Here is a 26,796-nt window from a genome sequence, read left to right as displayed (position 1 = left end):
GCCCAGCCACTCCGCGGCATGTGAGATCTTCCCGGACCGGGGCACGAACCCGTGTCCCCTGTATTGGCAAGCGGACTCTCAACCACTGCGCCACCAGGGAAGCCCTCATCTGTTTCTTTTGACTTTTTTTTTTTTTTTTTTTTTTTACTGTGACTACTAGAAACTTTAACATTACAGTGGCTCACATTATCGTCCTATTGGGCAGCACTGACAGAACGTTAAGGATCAAATGAGGTGGATGTTCAGATGTTTGGGGACAGTTAAGCTCCAGATGAATTACGGTTTCTGTGGCTGCTGGCACTTGAGGGGTTGTGTTTTTCATCATACAAGCAAGACATGCTTATTCTAAAAATATTAGAAAATGTGGAAAAACATTAAAAACAAAACAAAAATTGCCCATCATCCTACCACCCAAAGACAGCTACTGTTAAACTTTAGTTTTTCCCCTGTGCATGTCCATGTGACTTAACACTCCCTGCAGACCACACCACCCCGGCTTGGAGGTTCTCAGAAAGGTCACTTTAACAGCTTGGCCCAAAAGTCTAGACCTCAAGGAGCCCCCTCCAGCCAAATGGCAGGCTGTCAAGGAAGTCACTTGAACTTCCTTCCCCGTGACTGTGAGTTCCGGGAGTGGCCGCCGTCTCACGTGGAATCCAGGCCCTCCCCGCACTTAGCTCCCGTTCTCCTCGGCATCTGCCATCACCTGCGGTCACCCTGGCACTGCCGGCACCAGCCTGGGGAGGGGAGGGTCTGCTCTGTCATACTGTCAGCTGTTCCTCCCCAAGCGCTCCCACCTCGGCTGCTCCCCTTTCTCTTCAGCCAGTAGAAAAACCCCTTCCACTCGGCGGGCGGGAGCCACGTTCCACAGTGGAACTGCTTGTGTCCCAGGTGATGGGATTCTTTCCATTTTATTCATCAGCCCTCTCCCTTCCAGAGCCCCTGTGTCAGGGGTCCGCTCCTGCTCTATCTAGAACCTGCACTCCCTTCCTTACCACATCCGCTCTGTCCCTGAGCTGGCACCACCCCCATGTTAGACCTCTTCTTCCTCAGGGTGGCCTTCTGAGGAGCCCTTTGCCCCTTTCTGAGATCTGCTCTTCATCTGCACCCCTCTCCTGCACGACCCCTCAAGCATGTCTATGTTTATCTGGACCACAAACCTCGAGAGGGGTCTGTGTCACAGGAGCTCCAGGGCACCCTGCAGAGCTGCAAACCTATGCTGTACTCTGCTTTCTCCACTTGACATAAAATAGGAACATCTTTCCAATGACACCATCACTTCTGATGGCTGCTTAGAAGCCCACTGCATGGATATGCTGTAACTTTTAATCTAATCTGCCTTGATAATTGAAGTTGGTCCCAGCTTTTTGCTCTTACAAATACCACTTCAGTGACCCTCCCTATATACTTTGTTTACTTTGATATTCTTAGATCTAAGGACTTCTTAGTTCTCCCTTCTCAGACATCCAGCAAATTCTGCTAGCTGTGTTGTGTTGGACCCCACTTTCCCGTGTCCCCCTTGGCCTCGCACTCAAGGTCACTCCTACTCCTGAGCTCAGTCCATCTTTTCTGCCCCATATCTCACTCTACCTCAAATATGACCTGAGCTCTGACCACATTAAACACCACAGTGTCCCCACACTTTCCAGCCTCCCTGTTGTCTTCTGGTGTCCCGCTGCCTGGCACGTCTGCTCCGTCTCCAAATCTGCCTCATCTTCCAGTGCCCCTTGCTCCATGTAGCCTTTCCTGATCCTCCTAGCTAGAAGTGATCCCTCACTCCTCTGAATAAAGATAGCACGTCCTGGGCTTCCCTGGTGGCGCAGTGGTTGAGAGTCCGCCTGCCGATGCAGGGGACATGGGTTCGTGCCCCGGTGCGGGAAGATCCCACATGCCGTGGAGCGGCTGGGCCCGTGAGCCATGGCCACTGAGCCTGCGCGTCCGGAGCCTGTGCTCCGCAACGGGAGAGGCCACAACAGTGAGAGGCCCGCGTACCGGGGGAAAAAAAAAAGATAGCACGTCCTTGTCCCCTCCCTTGTGGTACTGATGCAAACACCTTGACCCCTGGGTACTTGAGTCCACTTCTGTCCCGAGTGTCCATGTCCATCTTCTTCCCAACCCCCACTGCCAGACCAGGAGTTACTTGAGGTCAGGGACTGATTTCTGATTTCTTTCTGTGGGCACAGGGCATGGCACAGAGTGGGCACGTGCTAAAGGATTGAATAACTACATGGATGAAGGAGGACAGGCCTGGAGGTGGGGAATGAGTTCCGGTCCAGCTGGCCACTAGTGTCCTGTGTGGCCTCGAGCAGGGCCTCTTCTCAGGGCCATGGCTTCCCTGTGGCCTGAAGTAGTTGGACTTGACTGTGAGGAAATTCTGTTATGGTCAGAGGCCTGTTTGGCCCTGGGCCGAGGTGCTGGCCCTTGTCTGGAGATAATCTCTCTCATGGATGATGTTGCAGGGTGGCCCCCATTTCTCCTGGCCACACAATCTCATTATGAGCCCTTCAGGATTTACATCTAAGACCCACCCTAAGCCCATCACTAACATATGGTGTCCTGGCAGACAGGCATGAATGGAGGTTGTAAACATTGACTCATTCATTCATTCATTCATTCACTCCTTCATTCAGCAAACTACACTCCAGCAGTGTAGTTTGGTTCTGGCTCTGTGGACCCAGCATTGAATCAGACCCAGGCCCAGCCCTGGAAGTGCTTCCAGTAAATAGTCAACAGTTCAATGAGGTGGGGCTGGGACAGAGAGCAGCACAGGGGCCATGGGAGCCCAGAGAAGGGGCCTTACTCCTGCCTGATGGTCAGGGAAGGCTTCCTGGAGGAGGGGACACTTTAACTGTGTCTTAAAAGAGGAGTGAGTCTTTGCTACAGCAAGCAGGGAAGAGTAGGGTGCTCACAGGCAGCGGTTACCATGGGGTGCAGGAGAGGCTTTCTGTGCTCAGCCCTGATGCTAGATGTAGCCTAATGATAGAGGAGGTGGATGGGGAGGGATTATCTGCTCTTGTTTACATGATTAAAGCCAGACAAATACTTCCTTTATCTGAAAGAATGAAAAGGCTTTGGGGAAAAATCCTTTTGGCAACTAATCTCTCACTCCCCACCTGCCCCCATCCCCTATCCCCCATCCCCAGCCAAACAGCCATGAGAAAAATAGCTCCAGGGCTGACTTGCTCTGGTGGGCAGAGAGCCAGGGTCAGGGCAGGCGGTGAGTGGGGAGGAGCCAAGAGGAGAGAGACCCGCAAGCCTCTCCATACAGTCTCCCGAGAGGAGACTCTGGGCCAGGGCACTAACCCAAGACGGCCACAGGGTGGCACCTCTCAAGGAAAATCTAACCATGGCCCCATTTTTTAGATGCAGATCCTGAGGCCTAAAGATGGAGGAGTGACTTGCTTGCCTGGGTCACATAGCCAATGGGCAGAACTGGGACTAGGACCCAGGTCACCAAGTCCCAGCCCAGGGCTCTAACTCACTCACTCATTCACTCTCACTCATTAGTTCATTCAAAAGCCTGCAGTAACCACCTGCTTGGTGGCAGGACAGAGAGCTCATGCTGGGCACGAGGGGCCCACAGAGAAGTCAGATCTGCTCCTCTTCTCACATGTCCTCAGTCTGATGAGAGAGACAGACAGTGACAGTGACAACCAGGGTCATGACAGAGGAGGCCGGGAGCTGTGGGACCCCCAGAATGGGCTCCTAAAAGATTTTACCCAAGAGGAGGCACTGAGCTTGGTCTTACCTGCTGGGTAGGATTTGGACAAGTGAAAGGAGGACACCACACATGGAAAGGTCTAGAGGTGTGAACGGGCTTGGCTGATGACACTGGGCAAGGTGGAGAGAGTGGGGCAGAGAATAGAGAGGCTGGATGGAGCCTCGGGGACTGGATTAGTGGGGGGCATCCCCATGCCTGCACGTTCCCTGGAACGCTGTGAGGGTGCTAGGCAGAGCCAGGAGGGGGCGAGAGTGGGTATGCCTGAGTGCCTGGCCTGCCCACCCACAGACACTGACCCCTATCGCTCTCCCAGCTTGATGTCCGGCCTCGCCTCCCTGGATGCCAAGACCTCCAGCCGCCTGGGCATCCTCACGGTAGCCTACTACCTGTGGACCACCTTCGTGGCAGTCATCGTGGGCATCGTCATGGTCTCCATCATCCACCCGGGCAGCGCAGCCCAGAAGGAGACGACGGAGCATAGTGGGAAGCCCATCATGAGCTCAGCAGACCCCCTGCTGGACCTCATTCGGTAAGTCCTGCCGCCGGCACCCTGCTTGGGAACGCCATGCCTGGGCTGGGGCTGCTGACCTCTCAGGCCCAGCCCCGCAGGTCACCCAGGGGGCAGAAGAGGGTGTGGGGATGAGGTGCTCAGGGTCTGCCCTTGATCACTAATGGTAACAAGGGGGGCAGCCGCAGAGGCCACTCTCTGTCCCCTCAGCACCCCCGTGCCTCCTGCTGGGCTCACACTGAACTGTCCACCCCCATCAAGATGGGATGAGTGGGAGGGCACAGGGGACACAGGAAGGGCATTCCCGAAGAAGACAACAGCTGTGCAAAGGTCCTGAGCTGGGAGGTAGTATTATGGGGAGAAGTTATGGCCCATTCAGTGTGACTGGAGCTTGAGATGTGAGCGGGGAGTGGACAGTCATTGCTGGAGAAGTCGGCTGGGGCCAGACCGTGAAGAGCATTGGGAATCAGGCCCCAAATTGCATTTTATCCTAAAGGCCCCCGGAAATGGGTTTTAAACCTAGGAGTAGCATGATCCAACTCAGAAGGCTCCCTCTGTCTGCCAGAGTGCTGGTGGACTGGAGGTGGGGCCCATGGCATGCGGGGAAGACAGGGGCAGGGACTGGGCCAGGCTGGCAGCCATGGGCCTGGGGGAAGAGGGAAGACTGAAGGCTGCTCAGGAGGTAAAATCAGTCTGCAAGAGACGGTGAGAAGGGGGGAAGGGTGGAGACAGTGGGAGTCTGATTGAAAGGGCATGAAGGTCTCTGGCCTGAGCACATGAGTGGACAGCAGCATGGTCACAGGGCCAGAGGACAGTGCTGGAGCAGGTGCGGACCTCCTGAGGGAGGCGTCAGCTGATGGTTGGCTGGTGGACCTGAATCCTGTGGGGAAGTCTGAACGGGAGATGGAGGTTGGGAGAGCAGCAGGTAGAGGTGTTAGGGAGGCCCTGATGGCAGAGGAGTCTCCCAGGACAGTGTGGGTGAGGACAGCAGGTCTGGGACAGAGCCGGGGGAAGCACCACATTGGAAACGGTTTATTGGGCTCAATAGGGCGCTCCATTAAACTTGCTCTCCTTCTGGTCCCTCCCATTTTCTCACCAATTTCAGAGATAAGCAATCCAGTCCAGGGTTTCCCTGGTGGTGCAGTGGTTGAGAGTCCGCCTGCCGATGCAGGGGACACGGGTTTGTGCCCCAGTCCAGGAAGATCCCACATGCCGCGGAGCGGCTGGGCCTGTGAGCCATGGCCGCTGAGCCTGCGCATCTGGAGCCTGTGCTCCGCAACGGGAGAGGCCACAACAGTGAGACGCCCACACGTGCAAAAAAAAAAAAAAAAAAAGAAATCCAGTCCAGTCTAACAGTAAAACTCCAGACTCATCCAGTTTAAAGCGAATCCTGTCCTAGCCTTTTGCATCTGATTCAGATGTGGAAAGCTGGAGTGGGAAGAAGGTCCTAGCAGGTTTTTCTCCCTTTCTTGCTGCACCTACTCCCCTGTTGCTAGCCCTGGGGGTGGCGCAGTGAAGAGGGAGAGGGAGGGAGCTAGAAAGGTCCTCCTTTATGGTAGTGAGGTGAGCCGGGGTAGCTGCTCCCTGGCTGTTTTTCTTCAGTGGAGCTTTTGCGGGCTCTTTGGGGCCCCTCCTATCACTGGTGTCTCTCACCTGTTATTTCCTTGACTCAGGCGCTCCCTGCGCCATCTGGCTGCTCACAGCGCCCTCCTCAGGCCTGACCTCTGGTCAGCTCCCCTGCTGGGGACACCTCCCCGCCCCCCGCCCCAGTGATCCTCTTAGGCAGTGTCCCTTCTGCAAGGTCCGCATTGGCCCGTGAAAAACACACACATCCTTGCTGGAAACGCAGCCCTTTCCCAAGGCCTTTGGATGTGAGTCAGGCACCAGCCCCTACATACTTCAAATCTTAGGGGACACCGCCAAGGTCTTTGAGTAGTTCTCTTGGCTTAAAGTTAGGGAGAAGCACTCCTCTCGTCCTCAGCATACAGTCTCTCTCTCTCCCTTTCCCTTTCTCTTGAAAAACCCTCACCCTCTGCATCAGTTAGCTGTTGCTGTGTGACAAACCATCTGAAGACCTAGTGCCTTAAGACAACAACCATAAGGTCAGCTGGAAGTTTCTGCTGACTTGGACTGGGCTTAGCTGAGCTTGCTCATGTGTCTGCAGGCAGCTGGCTGCTCAACTGGGGAACAGCAGCTCCAGGGTGATCTTGGCTGAGATAATCCAGCTGGGCTCCACGTGGTCCCTCACCTTCCCATAGGCCAGCCTGTATTTATTTCATGGTGGTGGGAGGGTTCCAAGAGAGAGCTAGCCTGGGCATGTTCTTACGAGGAAGGTAGAAGAACGAGAGAGGCAAAAAGAAACATACAAGTATTTTTCCAAGTCTCTGCTTTTGTCAAGTCTGCTAACATCCTATTGGCCAAAGCAAGCCATGTAGCCACGCCCAGACTCAGGGTGGGAAGGGTTGGCAATGTGACAAGGCAAAGGCATCCACGAATGAGGGCCTTCAGCTACCACTCCCTCCATTTTCTCCATTCTCCAGGTTCTTTTTATCCTTTGAGATGTGTGATGAACTAAAGATCACAAAAATACCTGCAGTTTTGTTCCTGTTGTGTGGTTCTCACGCACAGGGTCAAGAGCCAGAGAGACCCAGGCAAGGTCTGTTGTATCTACACTTACTTGCCTGGTGATTTCATCTAGTACCATGGTGTTGTACACCTTCTGTACACTGACGCTGCTGAATTTTGTTTCCAGTGGAAACCTCTCACCAGCACTCCAGATTCTTACATACACTTGTCTAAAGGCATCTCGAAATTAGCACATCCAAAGCTAAACTCTTGATTTTCCCCATAGATCTGTCCTTTCCTCAGTCCTGCCCATCTTAGTCTGATACCTCTCTTTTTCTCTCATATCCTGCATCCAGTTTGTCAGCAAATTCTGTCAGCTCTGCCTTCAAAATAATATCTTAAACCGTGCCCCTTCTGTCCTCCTCTGCCACTCCCACCATCGCACAGACCACCATCGCCTCTCACTTGAGGGTCCTGTATGGTCACCTGCTTTCTCTCTGTTTCCCTACAGTCTGTTCTCAGCACCACAGCCAGAGGGATCCTTTAAAAACCTGCCCGCAACCTGTCACAGGTCCTCAAAATCCACAGTGCTCACTATGGCCTACAGGCCCGTCAAGATCCCCCCACCATGCACAGGTTGGCCTCTGACCTTTGCTCCAACTCTCCCTCCCCTCACTCCAGCCTGCAGGCCTCTGTGCACGCCTCCAAACGTGCTTAGGGTCCCATCTGGGAGCTTTGTCTTCCTCGCTGCCTCTGCCTGGATGGCCCTTCCCTCCTTCCATTGACACCGCTGCCGTGTCACCTCTTCAGAGGGGCCTCCCAGCCTCCATCAGCCTCTCTCCTCATAGCTTGGATTACTACCTGACACTACCCTATCTGTGTATTTCTGTATTTCTTTTTCTGTCTCCCCCACTGGAATAAAATATGCTTTGGGAGGGCCAGTTAAAAATCACCCCAGTATGGGCTTCCCTGGTGGCGCAGTGGTTGAGAGTCCGCCTGCCGATGCAGGGGACGCGGGTTCATGCCCCGGTCTGGGAAGATCCCACATGCCACGGAGCGGCTGGGCCCGTGAGCCATGGCCACTGAGCCTGTGCGTCCGGAGCCTGTGCTCCGCAACAGGAGAGGCCACAACAGTGAGAGGCCCGCGTACCGCAAAAAAAAAAATCACCCCACTGTATTCCGGAGCCTAGAATAGCAACTGCACGGCAGAGGTGCTGAGTGTTTGCTGATTGCATACGTGGGATGCAGGGGCATCGGTGACACTGGGGTTTGAAGCCGCAGGAAGAAGCACCAGCACAGGGAGAGTGGCTGAGCACGAGGCGCGAGGCCGCACTGGAAGGCTGCGTCCAGCTGCTGGGGCAGGAGGAGAACCAGGAAAGCCGACAGCCTGGAAGCCAAGGGAGGAGGAATTTTGAGAAGCTTCATGTCTAAGATCCACTATTTCTAAGATTTGGTGACTGTGATTCATCATTTCTTGGATCCTATGATTTGAAACAGCCTTTCCTCATGGTGGAAGGACTGTTGGCACTCGGGGAGCCCCCCCCCCTCCCCAATGGCCTCCCCTGCTTGGGGGCTGAGGGCTCTGGATCCGATCCACATGTCAGAGTCAAATGTTCCAGGAGGAGTTCCTGCTCTCAGTTGCTTTTCACGTGGTGAAAATCGATCCTTCTGGTTTGAGGTTTTTTCCCCAGTCGCTCTCAACCCTGAGCAAGTTGTTTTGCAAAGCTGGGTGGTTGGACATCACTGTCACCATTTCTTAGTCAGAGAGCAGAGCTGCAGGGGAGATCACATGCTTCCTGCAGGGAAGCTCGTCTCACCTCTGTGTGGTCGCTGTGTGGCTGCAGGCAGGCCAGCCCGCTCCCTGGGCCTATTCCCCCTGTGGATTTCAAGATCCCTTCTAGCTCTGTGGTTCCGAAACACAAAGGCCTAGAGGCCAGTGAGGAGGCTTCTGGGCACGAGCAGAAGGTTCTGGAGGTGGGTTGGTTCCAGGACGAGGTTGGAAGGACGGCACAGAGCTCAACCTTGCAGACCTTGATCCCAGGTGAGGGGGTGGCTGTTCCTCTCGAGAAGGGGGAGGCCGGCAGTGAGTTTGGGAAGGATGGATTGGAGCAGGGTAGCATGGAGTGGGCAGGATGTGCCTGGAGGCATGGGGACGCCCTGGGAGCAGGTGCAGTCACTTTCGTTCCATTCAGCCCACTTTTATTAAGTAACTGCTCAGGGCAAAGACATTGTGCTGAGAGCTGGTGGGGAGAGCGAGGGGGGAAATACAGGTCCCTGCATCCAGCTGTCAACCATCTTAGGACAGACAGACCAGAAGAATGCCCTGGACAGCTACTCTCTGCGACCCTTTCTAGCTCTGACATTCTGAGAGGCTGTGCAGAAAATGAGGACACCAGCGATGAGGGTACCAGCGGCCCCCTCACCCTTGCTCTGGCCCAGAACAGTTGCCTACCAACCAAGAACACAGAGGACCAGGGCAGGGAACTGGGAAATGGAGGCAGGTGTGCCTAAGGAAAAGTCAGAAAGATGAGGGGTCCAACGGAACAGGGAAATAAGGCCCACTGCATCCTTCAGGGAGGGAAGATACGCATCCGTCTCTCAAAGATGATCCAGAGGAACACAATAGGCCATGTCCCTGGATGACTCTCCAAGACATGAGTTCATTTCCCAGGGCTCCAAGCAGGGGTTCCAGAAAACTGACGTCTGCTCACAGAGCAGCCTCACAGGACAAAGCCAAGCGGAACACCAGTCAGAGCTGGGCCCCTTCTTTGTTTTCCAATCTTTTGAAAACACCAGAGAGATTAAGTAATGACTTAGCTCTATTTATAGCTCCCAGTTACCTCCTCAGGGATTGGATGAAGCTCTTGGGAGCTGTGCTTGGAAAGGAATAATTCCCACCTTTGGAGCTTGGATTGGGGATGGGGGTGAGTTTGAAACCGTCACAGTGGGAACTTACAAATAGTAAGTGAGGTGGACTGTGGCCTTGCCCCAAGAGATGTGTGGGGAGGCCCAGGGCAGAGTGTGTGTATACTTGATGGGCTTGGCTGCCAATGTCTCCCAGGCACATTATGTCTGCATTTTATGTAACTACCACCAGGAACACAGGCCTCATGGGGCAAACAGGAAGGCTTCCCATGGGTCTTCAAAGCCAAAAGAAAATGGTGTATATTTTTTCATTTAATAATCAAAGGTATACTTCTTTATTAAAATCTGAGGGTAAGTTCATTGATAATTAGTATGACCACATGTATTAGGAAATGCTTTTGGCTGCTACTTAACAGAAACCTGAAGCAGCAGAGGCTTAAGTAAGGTAAAGGCCTGCATTTTCTCCCAAATAAGCAGACCAGAGGTGGCAGCTCGTGGTCATCAGGAGCCCATGCTCCCTCCACCTTTGTGCTTTGCTGGACTTATTAAGCACTTGGCTTTTATCATCAGTGTGTCTCATGGTTCAGTAAGGTTGCTGAAGCTCCAGCTATTATGTCCATGTTCCGGGCAGAAAGAAAAGAGCTGGAGGAAAGGACCAAAGGGTCCTGGCTGCATGGGCATCTTTTAAAGCTTTTTCCAGGAAATGCCACCCAATGACTCCCACTTACATTGCATTGGCCACCCCTTTGGCAAGAGAGGCTGGGAAACAGGGCTTGATGGCAGGGCCTTCTTGGTCCCTGTAACATGCCTGGGTTTCTGTAAGTGAGTAAGGAGAGAGCATGGAGACTGGGTAGACAACTAGTCATCCTTGCTGAAACACCTAATTTAAATTATTGTCATTTTAAAGGAAGTTGTAGAGAGATGTATATATGAGGTATAAGTTCCATTCGGTTTCTTACGTACGGCCTTTTGAACGCCCTTGGTTTCTGCTCATGCTAAAGCATCCTTCCCTCTAACCACTTCGTCACTCGAACCTACTGGAAGTATACCCAGGAGACATTTTCAAACTGTTACCACATGATGCAGTGTGGGCCTCCTCCCTTCTGGTTAGGAGTGCCCAGGGCCAGTAGGCCATGCACTCTGGCAGGCTGTGTGCCTGGAGTGACTTTGGCTCTGTTTGCTGTCCAAAGCCCTTGCAGGCAGCTATTATTCTGGTGGCAGAAATCTGCTTAGCACTCATCAAAAATAAGCCTCATGTGAGCTTCTGTGATCTCAGTTCCTGACCCTGCTTCTTCTCTCCCTTGTGACAAAGCTGAAATCAGTGGGGAAAGCCAAGACGATTCTCTACCAGTTTTCTGCCACGGTAGCTCATTCTAAGCCCTCTTCCTCCTGCCATATGCTAACCCTGAACCTGTATTTTAGCAACAGTGAAAAAAATTATAGCTTCTGCTTCCCAACAGTGGCTGCCAGGGTGTGAAGTTAAGAAAGAACGCACACTCATATTCATGTGTATAACTCCATGCATGTGTGAGCTGAGTCTCGCAAAAGGAGAGACTTGCCAAGAGCAAGAGTGAGCGGGAAGGAGGGTCCAGGTAGAGGAGGAACGTGAGCACGAGGCGCATGGCCTGTTCAAGGAAGTGCCAGCACAGGAACAAAAATCCTTGTTAGCATCTCTGATTTAGGTTAGATTCCTAAAGCAGATTATAAAGACAAAGACCCTCACTGTGAACTGCAAATTGCTTTACACAAAGTTTGCTGCCAGAACCATGTGAGGGAGTCACCAAACATCCTCAGCGGTGTATACTGTCATTTGAAAATTTCTTTAACAGTTTAATAGGTGAAAATGTCTTTTTCAGTGAAGCTGAACATTTTTTTTTTAATGGGTTTTTTTTTTTTTGGCTGCGTTGGGTCTTCACTGCTGCGCACGGGCTTTCTCTGGTTGCAGCGAGCGGGGGCTACTCTTCGTTGTGGTGCGCGGGCTTCTCATTGTGGTGCCTTCTCTTGTTGAAGAGCACCGGCTCTAGGCACACGGTCTTCAGTAGTTGTGGCACACGGGCTTAGTAGCTGTGGCTCATGGGCTTAGTTGCTCCGCAGCATGTGGGATCTTCCTGGCCCAGGGCTCAAACCTGTGTCCCCTGCATTGGCAGGCGGATTCTTAACCACTGCACCACCCCGAACATTTTTTAAAAGGTTTTTTGGCTACTTATGTTCTTTTTCTTCTGCAAAGTGAATAACCTGGTCAGGACGTTCCATCATTTTTCTACTGAGGTATTAATGTTTCTGTGGTCCATTTATGTATGCAGCAAATATTTACTGAGTGCCTGTTACGTGCCGGGCACTCTTCCAGGTGCTGGGGACACGGCAGAAAACAAAACAGAGATCCCTGCCCTCCAGGGAGCTGATGTTCTGGTGAGAAATGACAGACAGTGAACATGGAAACAAGGCCAAGATTTGTAAAAACTCTTTAAAGATTAAGATGATAACACTTTGTTGTATAGTTTCCCCAGTTTGTCATTTGCTTTATTATTTTATTTGTATTGTAATCTGTTTTAGAGAGCTTCTCAATTTTTTTAGCTTTTGATTTTGGCATAATTTTAGATTTATAGAAAAGTTGCACAGATGGTAAAGAGAGTTCCCAGCTGTGCCCGTCTTCCCCTGATGTTAGTGACTTATATCTAGCACATTTGTCAAAAGTAAGACATGAAATTAATACACACTATTAACTAAATTGCTTCATTGGATTTCACCAGTTTTTCCACTAGTGTTCTTTTTTTCTATTCCAGAATCCAATGCAGGATACTAAGTTGCACTTAGGAAATTCTGAATTTTAATGAAGTAAAATCTATTGATTTTGTTCTTAGAGTGTCCTTCCATATCCTGAGATCTGATAAAACATGAACCTGTGTTTCTTCTATATTTTTGTGGTTTCATTTTTTAAATTATTTATTTCTTTAAGCCATCTGGGATTTATTTTGGTGCAGTGTACATAAAGATCTAGTTTCCATTTTTCTGAATTGTTGATTAGTTATGCAGTTCTCTTGAGTGAGTCCTTCCTTTCTTCACTGATTTGTGAAGCAACTTCTATCAAATATGAAATACTTAGGTGTCCCAGGTTCTGTCTCTAGGCTACAGGTTCCATTACATTGATTTTTCGATTGACGGCTGTGTCAGTATCTCACTGTTTTGACAGTTACATCTTTATAGTATGCTTTCATATCTGGTAGGACAAGACTTCCTCCTCCTTTAGCTTTATGAAAATTATATTAACGAGAATAATGATCCCATTTATGTGCCAGGTCCTGTGTTGGGAGCCACAGATAAGATATGAATGACCAAGTCCCACCTTCAAGGAAGCCAGTCTGTGGGGGAAGCAATCATGTGACCAGTGCCATCCAGCAGCATGCTGGAGCATAGTTGACCCACAGGGCAAGGGCCATGGAGTCCATCTGGAGCAGTCATAGAAGGCTTGGCTTCTGCTTGATTGGAGTAGGAATCAGCCAGAGAAGTAGGCAGTGCATTTCGGGCAGAAGGAACAGTGGTCAAAGGCCTGGAGCTGGAGATGTATGCAGCGTGTTTTGGGAACCTTATGCAGATGGTGTTGGAGCTTTAAGTCCTGGGATGGGGGTGGTGGGAAGAAGTAAGACTGCATAGGGAGGTGGGGCAGGATCATAGAAGCCCTTCACTGCCAAGGGAAATGTTCAGATGACCCCAAGGGCCCTCCTGTCCTGGAATTCTTCAATTACTGACTCTCTTCCCAGGAACATGTTCCCAGCCAACCTGGTGGAAGCCACATTCAAACAGGTGAGTGGGTCCCCAGGCGATGGAGGGGTGGGCAGGCAGGGCCAGCCTGGGCCTGGTAGGGAATGACAGGCTTGCCCAGCCAGTCTCCCTGTCCCTGGGGTTGGGACGCTACAGGGAGAGGTGGTGGGAGGACCTGGATCCTTAGAGCCTCCTGTGGCCACACTCCTGCCCTGGGTTCCAACTTTTCATGAGGAAGAATTATGAGGGTGGAGGGAAGCCCCTGCTGAGTGCCTGCTCTGAGCTCGTTTACACCCGCTCGCACACACCATCCCCTTCAGTCCTCATAATAACCCTGCCCTGGGGTAGGGCCAGCCCCTCTCCTGGAAGAGGAATCTGAGGCTCAGGAGGGTTAAAGGATTTGCCCAAGGTTATTCCACTAGTAAATGGCAGAGCTAATAAGTGAACCCAGACCTGTCTGCGTCTAAACCTGTTTTCTCTTTCTTTTTAGAATAATCCTTTGCCCCTAATAAAAACAGTAATAACATTCACTGTAAAATATTAGGAAAATACTAAAAAATATAAAGCAGAGGATAAAAATCACCTGTAGTTCCAGCACCTAGCAATAGCGATAGTAGAAGGTATGTTTCTAGTCTTTTTTTCTCTGCAGAAATGTTTTAAAAAATAAAATTAGGATCATAGGACATATATGGTGTGCATCTTGCTTTTTTTTCCCCACTCCCGTTATATAATGGGTACTTTCCATGGTTATTAAATGTTTCTTAAAAATACAATATTTAGTGGTGATGCAACTCTTTGGCTCTTGTAAGGCTGGGCTATAATTTATTTGCCCATTTCCCCTTTCAGTTGTTTTCCAAAACAAGAAATTATGGTAAACAACCTTGTACACCAATCTTTGTCTGCACTTCTAATAATTTCCCATTCTTTTCCCCTTCTAAAATGTCAGCCAGTTGGTTGACTCAGTCCAACAAGCATTTCCTGATCTTCTTCCCTGTGCTGGGGCCCTGTATTGGGCCCAGAGACACAGAGGAGGTGGCTGAGGGTTGCGGAAGAGGCTTCGAAATAAGGAGCTGTGAAACCCTGAGCTAATCACTATATCTTTCCTAACCTCCTGGGTCTTCATCTGTGAAATGAGCCAGGTAGTGAAGGGCCCTGAATGCTAGGCTAGGGAGTTTAGATATTATTCCAACAGTGACGGGGAATTATTGAAGATGTGAGAGAGAAAGAGAGAATATTGCGCTCCTTCACTTCCCTGCCTGGAATGCCCTTTATCTTTTGGCAAACTCCTACCCATCCTTCAAGGTCCAGCACCCAGCACAGAGCGTTCAACGTTGGGATGATGATTATGATGGTGATGGTGGTGGTGGTGGTAATAGCAGTGATGGTTACAGAAGGCTTACCATGTGCCAGGCCCTGCTGTCAACACTTTACATATATTGTCTCATTTAACCTAACGAGGTAGATTAACTATTAAGACCCCATTTTACAGATGAGGGAACTGAAGCACAGATCCTGAGTGGTTCCCTTTTTCCCCCACTAGAAGACTTGCTTTATTGATACTGTGGTGTTGGGAGGATAGGAGCCCTTGTGTGGACTCCTAGTACCTGAGGAATGAGAGGAAAAGACTCAGGAATGCCCTGAGGGCTGAGGAGGAAAGGGAGGTGACTCAGCTACTCAACTCTTCCCAGCTGGGGAAGAAAGCTCGGGACAAGCTGAGCTTTTCAAATAGAAAATCCAAGTTTCCGTCAGTAGAAGGCAGGGCCGGCTGGCTGTTATGGATGGATAATGGATGGTTGAAAGGGGATAAACAGGTGAAAGGAGGATTATCCAAGTAGATTATCCAGGTAGGAGATGGATGGATGATTAGAGAGGGTCCCAGGTGGGTGTAATGAGGCATAGAAAGAAGAGGGAAGGCGGGATGGAGGGAGGTGTGGCTGGGTAGTGTATGTATGGATAAAGGAATCTCAGTTTTATTTTTGGTAAGATATTGATAATAATTGATAATAATCCCTGTCCTGCCTATGTCACAGGGTTAGTGTCAATCAAATAGTTCATGAGTGGATACAAATGTGCTTCCAAGATGTTATTATTACTGTTTTGTTGATATTAATAACAACACTTGGACTCATTCCGGGTTGGGATGTCACCCTACAGTACCGCACCAAGACTACCCCCGTTGTGAAGTCCCCCAAGGTGGCACCGGAGGAGGCCCCTCCTCGGCGGATCCTCATCTATGGTGTCCAGGAGGAGAATGGCTCTCGTGTGCAGAACTTCGCCCTGGACCTGACCCCACCGCCCGAGGTTGTTTACAAGTCAGAACCTGGCACCAGCGACGGCATGAACGTGCTAGGGATCGTCATCTTCTCTGCCACCATGGGTATGTGCTGCCCACCCGCCCCGGCGTGCCCTGGAGCCTGCCTTCCTTGCATTTATCCCTCCCTGCATCCCTGCGTCCAGTAACCTGAATAGCCTGGAGTCTCCCCATCTTCCAGGTGGTTCCTTCCTTTCCTTTCCAAGGGAGGGGCTCATGTCCCCATTCCATTACAGGGGCAGGAGGTATCCCCAGCCCTCCCTCAAGTTGGAGCTGATGTTCCTCACTCGGAATTCCCCATCCCTGGGTGCTGTTTGCCTCCAGGGGTGTCGGCCCTCCCTATGAGAAGAGCATGCCTCTAGTCCCGTCCCAGCGGCTGTTTATTTAAAGCCCTCATTCCTCCCCTCCGCCCTCAACCATGGGGCCTTCTCTCTGCAGACCTGTCTGTGCCATTTCTTGGGGCCCCCTGACCACACCCTTCCCTTTGCTACTCTTCTCTGGGTCCCCAAGGCCCACCACAGGCTACTTAACCAGGAAGCTGGTAACGCTTAACTTGCACAGGCCCCTTTTGGGGCCTGTACCTATTTTTCTTTTTTTAAGTTTGTATTCTTTTTCTTGAAGAGGTCCGCAAACTGTGTAAGCTTCAGATCCCACAAAACCTCTGGATACGCCCCTGCCTGTGCGCCCATGGCCACCCCCGCCAACCTTCTCCCTTTTTTGGAGCCTAGGAAGTCCTAACCCCTCCACAGCAATCTAGCTTGTCAGTCCCACCTCGTCCTTCTAGGCCAGCCCAGGGGTCATCACGAGTCTCACTATAAAATCACATCAGCCCCCCGTCACCCCAGCCCCAGACCTGGGAGGGCCTCTCTGGCTTCTGACTCCTCTGCAGGGCTTTCTTCTCAGTGGAAAGCCTCCCCATCCTCCTGGATTCTCAGGCAAGGAACCTGGGGGTCACTTGCTACCGCACCTTCTGCCTCAGCCCACACCCAAATCCAGTCAGGCCTGCCTCTGAAATCTCTCTCCAGTCTGTGCATTTTACCTTCGGCCCACTGCCCCAGCCAAGGCCGCCGTCATCTCTTACCTGGTTTCTGCAAATGCCGCCTCAAGAGTTCCCTGTCCTGCTGTGTCCTCCTCACAGGGTCACTGAGTCTCTATGTAAAGCCTCCACTGGCTCCACTGTACTCCAAGAGGGGTCCAAACGCCGCGCGCGGCCCACAGAGCCTGCAAGCTCCGGCCAGGCTGCCCCCTCTCGTCCTGCTCACTTCCCCGCGCCGAGCTGCCCGCCAGTTCCTGGAAGGCGCCTCCCGGACCCTTCCCACCTCCCTCAGCCTGGCTGTTCCTGCCCCTCCCTCTCCCCTGCACCTTTCTCATCCTTGAGGGGCCTCTGCATAAGCATCCCGTCCTGGGGAAAGTCTACCTGGCCCCCCAGTCAGGTGCCCTGTGTTACTCACATGTTTGACCCAGTGCAGTTAGGTAATTGTTTGTGTGACTGTTTAATGGCTGCATGGCAGCTGTGTACGCTCCATGCAGGCGGAGACAGGGCTTGTTCTCCATTTAGCCCCATAGCCTCCACGGGACTGGCTGGAACAGGTGCTCAGTAAAATCTTCCAGAGAGGGCTTCCCTGGTGGCGCAGTGGTTGAGAGTCCGCCTGCTGATGCAGGGGACACGGGTTCGTGCCCCGGTCCAGGAAGATCCCACATGCTGCAGAGCGGCTGGGCCCGTGAGCCATGGTCGCTGAGCCTGCGCGTCTGGAGCCTGTGCTCCGCAACGGGAGAGGCCACAACAGTGAGAGGCCTGCGTACCACAAAAAAAAAAAAAATCTTCCAGAGAGACGGGTAGATGGATGGATGGATGGATGGATGATAAGGGGTAATGGAGCACTTATCATCGTGGTCAAAAGGCCAGGCAGGCACACAGAGGGGCCAGGACCTCAGAGACCCGAGTGTGTGAGGAGATGGTATTTGGAAGCATCCTCAGTCCATCTGATAATCTGTCCCCAATCCTGGACTTTCTTCCTCCTCCCAGCCATCGCCTCTCTTAGGGGTGGGAACACACTAAAAGGACATCTATTGGCAGAGCTAAAGGAACCTTTGAGACCCTTCAACTCACTGTTTGCTGAGCACATGCAACTGTCCACGTGTCAGTGTATATGTGTTGTGTGTGCCCAGCTCTAGCTGCACCCACATCTGTGTGCCCACATCTGAGTGTGAGCGAGCACACTTGCACGGCTGCTCCCCTCACCGCAACCTCCTTCCCCGTTTCCTCCCTGGTGCTGGGATGTGGCTGACGCTAAGGTGTCATTGGCCTTGCCTGTCGGAGGAAGCCCACTGCCACCCCCTGCGTCCCATGCACACTAGCACCCAGCCAGCCAGAGCCCATGGGTGCCCCAGGGAGCCTGATGAGGAACAGGAATAGCCGAGAAGGGACAGAGGCAGCAGAAACCCTGGCTCTGAGCTCAGTCAGGCTTCCGTGGGCCAGATGCGCAGGGCTGGGCCCAGGGTCATCGCATCTCCGGCCTCTCCTACCCACCCCGGCAGGGCGCCACCGCTCCCCATCACCCGTGGTAGCTGCTCCCCAGACAGCGTGGACTCAGGCTTCGTGGGCAGGGAAAGAGCTCTTCTCTGGAGTCCCACAGACCAGGGTTCAAATCCTGCCCCTCCCCAGCTGAGTCAGTGGGTGAGCCTCTCGGACACAGTGGCGGTAAGCTCCATGAGGGCAGTCACAGGGTGTGATTTGCTCTCCATTTTTGTGTCACCAGAGGGAGGGCAGTCACTTGTCACTGTTCCAGGAGTGGCCTCACCATGCTCACCTGCATGAGCTCACCCCACAGAATAGCACACATGTGAATGCTTCCTGAGTGACGGAGAGCCCAGAACCCCAAGGGGAGGGTAACAGGGGCTCTGGAAAAGGCTTTATCATGCATTCATTTGTTCATTCATACATTCATTCATCCATCCAATGATGAGTTGCCTTCATGGGGTTAACCTTCTACTGGAGAAGACAGACAAAAACACCAGACGACTGTTGTTAAGTGATATGAAGGGATCAGAAAGAAGTGAAATAGAGGGGAGTAGGTGGGGAGTCTGCCAGGGCAATGGGAGCGGGTCTCCAGCCAGGCCAGAGCTTTGGGTGTCAGGTACCATGCGGGCAAAGGCTCCACCACAGTCAAGAGCTTGATGTAGTCTAGAAACATGAAGAAGGCCGCGACGCAGGAGCACAGTGAGGAAGGGAAAGCAGGGCCTGACAGAGGCGGGAGTTGTAAACGGGGTCAGATCAAGTGGGGCCTGAAGCAGGGGGTGTGGGAGTGTTGGTTATGCTCTGTGTGTGCAGGGAAGCCAGTCGGGGGTGTTGGCAGGGAGCATTTTTATCTTCAGAACATGGCATTTGCTGCTGGGTAGAGCAGGGTGAGAGAAGAGGAAGAGATGAGAGCCCTGTGGGGAGGTCACAGCCTGCTCCAGCGGGGAGGAGAGGGGAGGTGCGGGGGAAGCGCTGGGGCGTCAGAGGCTGCTGGGCAGTCGGCTAAGCGCCGAGATCTGCGTGTGCCTGAGGTCTGTCCCTGCCTGGCCGCCAGCGTGTGTTGGCACACGTAGGCGTCGTGCACATCTGCCGCCGTCTGCGGCGTCTGTGATATGCTGTGTCCCTGCCCCCCGCAGGCATCATGCTGGGCCGTATGGGTGACAGCGGGGCCCCCCTGGTCAGCTTCTGCCAGTGCCTCAATGAGTCCGTCATGAAGATCGTGGCAGTGGCTGTGTGGTAAGCCTCATCGTAGGGGTGCGGGGGGCTTCTCTTCTACCCACTCCACCCCCTGCCAGCTCTGCCCTGGGCAGCTGGAGGGACACCGTGGTCCCTTAGGAGGGAGCAGAAAGCTGCCCGGGAGGCTGTGTTCCCCTGGATCCCCCCAGCCCTGACCAGGCCGGGTTCCAGCCCTGGGCCTGCCACTTCTGGCCCCATCAGGCCCACTGGCGGCAAGCTAAGAGCTAATAAACCTGGCCCTGTGCTCTTGGCCTCAGCTTCCCCATCACCTGGGGCCTCATCAGCTCAGTTTTTGGAGAAAGGAAACACCGGAAGTGACAACCAGATGCCCCTTCTTGGTTCAGAGTTCAGACCTTAGGAATCTTCTAATCTAACCTTGCACAGTCAGATGGGGAAATGCAGAGGCCTGCCAAGGTCACCTCCAGAGGCTGTGGCATTGCTGGGCTGAAACGTGGGCTTGCAGAGGGCAGGGGAGCTCCTCAAAGGCCTGGACGGAGGAAGGCAGAGCGGCAGGAGGCTGTGCATCGCTGGGCTGGTTGAGGTAGCATTCGTTTCACCACGTGCCAGGCACCTGGACACACAGTCTCATTCTGTCCTCACAGGGGCCCCGAGAGGCTTAGAAGGGTGAGGCTAGGCAGTGATGCAGTGCCAGGGCCTCCCAGGACCTTTGTCTGCCCGGCACTGAGCCAGCTGCCCCGCCCACCCCAGGTACTTCCCCTTTGGCATCGTGTTCCTCATCGCTGGCAAGATCCTGGAGATGGACAACCCCACGACCGTGGGAAAGAAGCTGGGCTTCTACGCTGTCACCGTGGTGTGCGGGCTGGTGGTGCACGGCCTCTTCATCCTGCCCCTGCTCTACTTCTTCATCACCAAAAAGAACCCCATCGTCTTCATCCGCGGCATTCTCCAGGCCCTGCTCATCGCGCTGGCCACCTCCTCCAGGTAGCCCTGGGCAGCGGGCAGGATGGGGGAGGAGACCATGGCTGAATGCTGTCCTTCTGGCCAGCCATCATTTGTCCGTAGCCATAGAACCACGGAAAGTGTCAGCATGACCTGCTTCACAAACTTGAGAGACGCTACGATAACAAGACGTATTCTTAAAATGTAATGCTTGAGGCACTACCTGCCCAAATGGCAGAAAGCCCTCCTCCACCTGCCCACATACCCCGGGTTCACACAATCCACATGGGGCTCGGCTTCCACGCAACAGGGGCAGGGAGAGCTGAAGAGTGCTGAGTCTGCAGTCGCTATCGCTGTTGCCTTGCACTGCCACGTGGTGCTTCTGTTGAAGTCAGGCCCTGTGCTGTTTAGGGACCTTGCCTGTCTACTGTCACTGGGATAGCCTGGCAAGTTGCCCTGTCACAACCTTGGCGGTGTCTCCAGACAGTGGGAACTTGCCTCATGGTTCCATCACCCACGAGCTGTGTGGCTGTGGGCCAGTCACCTGACCTCCCTGGTGACCTCCCTGTCAGTTTCCTCAGATACAGACTGAGGATCATTGTAGCCTCTGCCACATAGGGTTACTGTGGGATTAATGGAGATAACCCACTAAGGCCGGTCTGGGCTTGATGAAGCAGCACCTGCCCTCAAATATCCCAGGCCGCAACGAGTGCAGGAGACCCAGGGAGGTAGTGTCATGCAAACTTGGCTATTGAGCAAGGGGTGGGGTGGGGGAAAGGAGGTGGTCACTTACTGGGCATCTAACCCTGTGAAGAAAGGGTGGTTCTCCCCACAGCAAATGTCCAAGCTCCGCATGGAAGAAGTCACCCAAACTTGAGCCCATGTCTCTGGCACCAAAGGCCTGGCTCTTCCCTGCATCCCTTACTGCCTTCTCTTCCCTGGGCCTCAGCTTCCCAACCTGTAAAATGGGAATGAGGGCCACCACAGACCTCCTTCCCTGGCAGCCACATGGCCCACCCTTGGCAGCAGAAGCACCTCATACAGGACTCAGGAGGAGCAGAAGCCCAGTGAGGAGAAGCCCTAGAAGCCTTGTCCAGGAACCCTCACCCAGGGCCGAGGGAGGAGGTGAGAGGGAAAGACGAAGCCCCAAGCAGCTGCTGGCCCCCGTGACAGAGCCGGCAGCCCTTGCCATTTCCTGTTGGCAGGAACCACAGCCTCGGGCCCAGCATGCCTGGGGCCCATGAGGGGCTCTGGCAGGGGCCAGTGGGCCTCCCAGGCAATGGCCTGTGGAAGAGGAAGGGCTCTGGGGCCAGGCTAACCCAAGTTTCAGTCCCAGCACTGCCACTGGGAGCTCAGTAACAACACAGCTGCAACGTGAGCAGTGGCTACCACTGGTTGAGCGCCTACAGTATGCAGACGCTGTCCTGAGGGCCCACTCGTTAATCCTAATAGCTCTGTAATGTATGGACTGCTTGGGACAAGAAAGCTACGGGACACGCAGGTTAAGGAGGTGCCAGGGCCACTGGGCTAGTGGGAGGCCTGAATCTGAAGCCAGCGGTCCCGCCAGAGCCCTGTTTTTGACTGACCTCTTCATCCGCACTTGGCACAGTCGTGCGACACAGGGTCAGCCCCTCCTCCCCTCTGGGCTTCAGTTTTTTCACCTGTAAAAGGGACTTAAAACCCCTCCCTCGCAGGAAGCCATGAGGATGTATAAAGCACAGTGCCCGGCGCATAGTAGGAGCTCGGCTGGTGGTAACTCCCTTCCTGACCTGTGTGTATGGGGGTCTCTGAGGCCCTGGGCCTGGGCAAGTCTGGCCATGTGACCATTTTCAAAGCCCCTTCAACCTGTTCTCCCCCCACCCCAGATGGGCCAATTGCCTGGCATGGGGCGGGGGGGTGGGGGTGGAGAGCTTCCATCACTGGTCAGCGGGCAACCTGGGGGCCCTGACCATCCTGGAGCAGGGTGATGAGCAGACACTGGCCCCTCTGCCCACAGCTCAGCCACACTGCCAATCACCTTCAAGTGCCTGCTGGAGAACAACCACATCGACCGGCGCATTGCCCGCTTCGTGCTGCCCGTGGGCGCCACCATCAACATGGATGGCACCGCACTCTACGAGGCTGTGGCCGCCATCTTCATTGCCCAGGTCAACAACTATGAGCTGGACTTCGGCCAGATCATCACCATCAGGTGCACTCCTGACACCCTGCACCCAGTGTGGATTGGGGCGGGGGCTACTCTGGAACAGCCTTCAGGAGTCTTGAGCTCCCAGATCTCATGGAGTCTCTGAGGCCCAGAGAGGGCAAGGGGCTTATTCCAGGCCACACAGCAAGCCAGTGCTGGGGCTGAAACGTGACCTGGCCTCGTGACTCAGGGCACCAGGATCCTCCCCCAGCGCTGCTCTGCAGAGGGGGAGCTCTGAGCAGGCTGGGAAGCTTGGGGCCAGAGGAGGGCCTGCAGTCTGGACATGCAGAGCAGGGAGGGTGATGCAGGCAGGCACAGGGTAAGCAGAGGCCAGGGGCAGGATTGAGGGACGGTGGAAGAGCTGCTGGTGTGGCCAGAGCTGAGGGAAGGGTGCTAGGGTGAGGGGCAGAGGCCAAGGGGAAAGCCTCACATGCCACCCCGAGGGTACAAGTCTGACCCTGGGGACCCAGTCCTAGAGGGAGGCTGGGCAGAGCTGTGCCAGTGGACAATCAGAATCTGTGAGCAGCTTCCTGGAAACCTACAGAGACAGTGGCTCCAGACACAGGGTTTTCCACAAACTTCTCAGGAGGTTCTGCTGAGGCCAGGGATGGGGGCCTCTGGGACCACAGGACCTTAAGCAGAGACATGCCTCCCACCCAGGAAACCCCCTGATGTGGCATTCCTAACAATTCCTGCTCCACAATGCTATCCCCAGAGGCCCTGGGATTTTGGCCTCCTTCTTGGGTCCAGGGCCCAGCAATGCTCCCTGCCCCTCCTGCAGCATCACAGCCACCGCAGCCAGCATCGGGGCAGCTGGCATCCCCCAGGCCGGGCTCGTCACCATGGTCATCGTGCTCACCTCCGTGGGACTTCCCACTGATGACATCACCCTCATCATCGCCGTCGACTGGGCTCTGTGAGTGGGGTTCGCCCCCCACCCCATCCCTTGGGTGGCAGGCACTCGGGGTGGGCTGGGGAACTGCTGTGGTTTGGCACAGTGGGTACTCGCCAACACCGGCCCAGCTGCATTCTTTGCGGGGCCCAGTTTTCAAACATGAAAATGTGGGATCCCTTGTTCGAACATTATACAGAATTTCAAGAGGGTGGGAGCAGAGCATTAGCCCAAGTCCAGGCCCTTCTACACACAGGCCCTGAGCCACTGCACAGTCACGTGCCTACAAAGCCGACCCTGCATCCCCCACTTCAGCATCACCAGGGGGTGGTGGGCTGGGAGGACCAGGAAGGCGCCCATCCTGTGGGTGCTGCTGGGGTGAGCACTGTCCTCTTCCAGCTCCCCTTACAGCAGAGGGCCTGCCGCTCACCGCCCACCTTGGCCCACCAGGGACCGTTTCCGCACCATGATTAACGTGCTGGGTGATGCACTGGCCGCCGGGATCATGGCTCACGTCTGCCGGAAGGACTTTGCTCAGGACACGGGCACTGAGGTGAGAACGGTGCCTCCCTCCCAGCCGGGCTGCCCAAAGACCCGAGGGTGGAGCCAGGGGGGGTGGGCAAGGCAGCACATCGGCCACCCACCAGCTGGGCAGCCCTCGCCTGATCCCTGCATGCCTTGTTCTCATCGTGGGCACCCAGGTGACAGATTCCTCTAACAGCAAATTGCTGAGCACCCACTGTGGCCGGTGCTGATCCAGACACAGGAGCAGCAGTGGTGAACACAGTCAGTGCCCTCAGGGAGCAGCACCCTAGTGTCCTGCCGACAACAATGCCAGCGTCCACACGTCTGCGGGGGCTTCACGGTCCTCAGGGTTCCTTCAGCAACCACGTGTAGCAGGCTGCCCCACTCCATGGGGAGGACGCTGAGGCCAGGCAGGGGAGCCACCCATTCCCACACTGGACCCCGTGGGCCAGGTGCCCTCCTCTACTAAGACAGTCCCAGGAGAAGGCAGGACAGCTTGGAACTGGAGCCCAGAGAGTCCTTGTGACCTATCAAGACCCCCCAGCACATCTGCAGGAAACCCGGTCAGGTTGTTCCCAGCCCTTTGCTCCTTCAGTCCTCCCTACCGCCTCACCCCAGTCTCGCCTGCTGCTGCCAAGACCTGTTTCCCCTCACCAGAAGCTGCCGCCCTGCGAGACCAAGCCAGTGAGCCTCCAGGAGATCGTGGCGACCCAGCAGAACGGCTGTGTGAAGAGCGTGGCTGAGGCCTCAGAGCTGACCCTGGGCCCCACCTGTCCCCACCACGTCCCCATCCAGGTAGAGCAGGATGAGGAGCCAGCTGCCACCAGCCTGGACCACTGCACCATTGAGATCAGTGAGCTTGAGACCAATGTCTGAGCCTGCGGAGCTGTAGGGGCCAGGGGAGGCCTCCGCGATCAGGGGCCAAGGGCAGGATCTCAACTCATGACTTTCCTGAGCACAAGGACCAGGCTCACACTATCTCTCCCCCACCTTGAGAGACCGGAATGAGATCCACTTGACGGAAAGTGGAGTCTCAGAGAGGGGAAAGACTGCACATGGGAGCCCCAGCTGGAGAGTTACAGGCAGGCGCAGCCCAAGCCCCGACTGTAACATTTCCATCGTGTTGGCCTGTGAGGGCGGCAGGCAGGGGTACGGTCCCCACTTTCTGGAGCTCAGAGTTGAGGCTCTGAGAGCTGAAAACAGTTGCCCAGGTCTCAGAGCAAATAATGTCAGGGCCAGGACTCTAGTTCAAGGCTTTCAAGCCTCGGCCCCTCCCTCCCGGAGGATAGGGATGCCTGCAAGGCCAGATGCCGAGAGAGGCTCCGCCCCTCCCCAGGAGCCCCAAAGCCACCACTGCTTTCAATTTATGAAGACATAGCAATGTCCTGGTTCTGCCCCAGCTGTGTCCCAGCCCAGGCCAGCCCCCACCCTGCCCCGTAACACGTGGCCTCAAACAAACTGCTCTCCCCAAGGATGGGCCCAGCCTAAGGCCAAGACCGCTGCCTTCCATGTGCCACAGCCCATCCTGTCTCCTGTCCTACCAGTTATCTCTCACAAAGCTCACCCAATGTGGAGATGAGGATGTCTTCATCAGAGCCACAGGGCCCTTAGAAACACCAGGGCTAGCCTCTCACTGAACAGGTGGGCTGGCCGGGACTGGGGAGGCAGACTCACCTGGGATGCTTCAGTCAAGCTACCCATGTGGCCCTGGGGTCAGCGCTCCCCCAAAGCCCGTGTGATGAAGTGGAGTTAGATTTTCTATTCCCTTCTGTGTTTGCAAATTCAGTGATGACTAAATAAAGGTATTTTCTTTTTCAATCTTGTGCGCCTAGCGACCATACTCTGGCCAGCATTTCTTTATTGGGCTAATACAGGCGGTCAAAGAGCAGACTGGCCTGTCTGGGCAGCCAGAGTACAGACAGGGCTGTCCAGGAAGCCAGAATGTCAACAGCCTTGTCTGTGTAGCTGGAGTGTAGACAGCTCTGCCTGGGCTGTCAGCGTGTGGACAGGCCTGCCTGGGTAGCCAGCGTGCAAATGAGCCCATCCTGGTGGCTGGAGTGGGGACAGGCCTGCCTGGGCCATCACATGCAGGAGGTAGAGTGCAAACCAGGCTGCCCAGGGGCCTGTCTGGACAGCCACAGTGTGGACAGACCACTCTGCCCGCAGCCTGCGCTCTGCTCTGCAGGCAGGGCCCTGAGGTCAGTCCTCACAAAAGAAACACATTTCCTCAGCCAGCCTGGCTCCTTTCAGTGAATGCTTTGCTTTAAGGAGGGGATGTGCCCAAGAAGTTTCCGGACTCTCCCTCCGTCATTCTCCTCAGCCCCTTGGTGCCTCCAGGAGGCTCGCAGGGGACACAGAAGAGCCCTGGCCACACAGCCTGCTCTGGACGTACTCTGGGGAGACGTTGCAGCCCCAGGGTCTTACAATGTGGAGCCCTGGAGACACTGAAGCTGGGGGAGGGGAGGGGCCTTCCAGGCTCACTCCGAGAATCAGGAGGGTACCTGCCTCCCAGCCCCCACTCCTGAACTACTTCCATCCTCCTCCCAGGGCCATAGTCTGAGGAGCCCAGGAAGGGCGCCCGGCTCCCTCTCCCACTGCAGGGCTGAGGGCTGTAGTACCCACCATGGGAGCATCTTTCCTTCCTTAAGGCCCAGTCACCTAGGAGAGGTCAGATGTCAGCTATCCTAACTCCCCACATGGTGTGGCCTGGCTTATTGGCCCCTTCCCTGTGTCACATGTCTAAGGCCCTTTGAGCAATGGTATCTGCTCCACACAAGGCAGGAACCTGCTCTTTACTGGGCTTGACAGGAGCAT

The 26,796-nt window shown here is 54.4% G+C and overlaps 1 protein-coding gene across 2 annotated transcripts in view; it reads left to right on the top strand.

The window, feature by feature from the left end:
* The window catches only part of SLC1A7 (solute carrier family 1 member 7), a gene marked incomplete at its 3' end in the record, with an annotated part of 47,342 nt that extends 22,283 nt beyond the window's left edge, over positions 1-25,059 (top strand). The window contains exons 3-11 of one of the 2 annotated variants that reach the window (XM_082614772.1): positions 4,032-4,247; positions 13,415-13,457; positions 15,570-15,792; positions 19,381-19,480; positions 20,189-20,422; positions 22,377-22,571; positions 23,347-23,481; positions 23,908-24,010; positions 24,640-25,059. In XM_082614772.1, coding sequence (XP_082470898.1) covers positions 4,032-4,247; positions 13,415-13,457; positions 15,570-15,792; positions 19,381-19,480; positions 20,189-20,422; positions 22,377-22,571; positions 23,347-23,481; positions 23,908-24,010; positions 24,640-24,858 — 1,468 coding nt within the window. Of the gene's footprint in view, positions 1-4,031; positions 4,248-13,414; positions 13,458-15,569; positions 15,793-19,380; positions 19,481-20,188; positions 20,423-22,376; positions 22,572-23,346; positions 23,482-23,907; positions 24,011-24,620 lie in introns of both variants that reach the window. The other variant, XM_082614773.1, reaches the window with a different exon arrangement.
* Between the last annotated feature and the right edge of the window lie 1,737 nt (positions 25,060-26,796).

The sequence above is a fragment of the Mesoplodon mirus genome, assembly GCF_964341445.2.
Source record: "Mesoplodon mirus genome assembly, chromosome: 3".
In the NCBI taxonomy this organism is placed as follows: Eukaryota; Metazoa; Chordata; class Mammalia; order Artiodactyla; family Ziphiidae; genus Mesoplodon; species Mesoplodon mirus.
The sequence above is the reverse complement of the archived record's forward strand: the minus strand, read 5'-3'. Positions and strand labels throughout refer to the sequence as shown.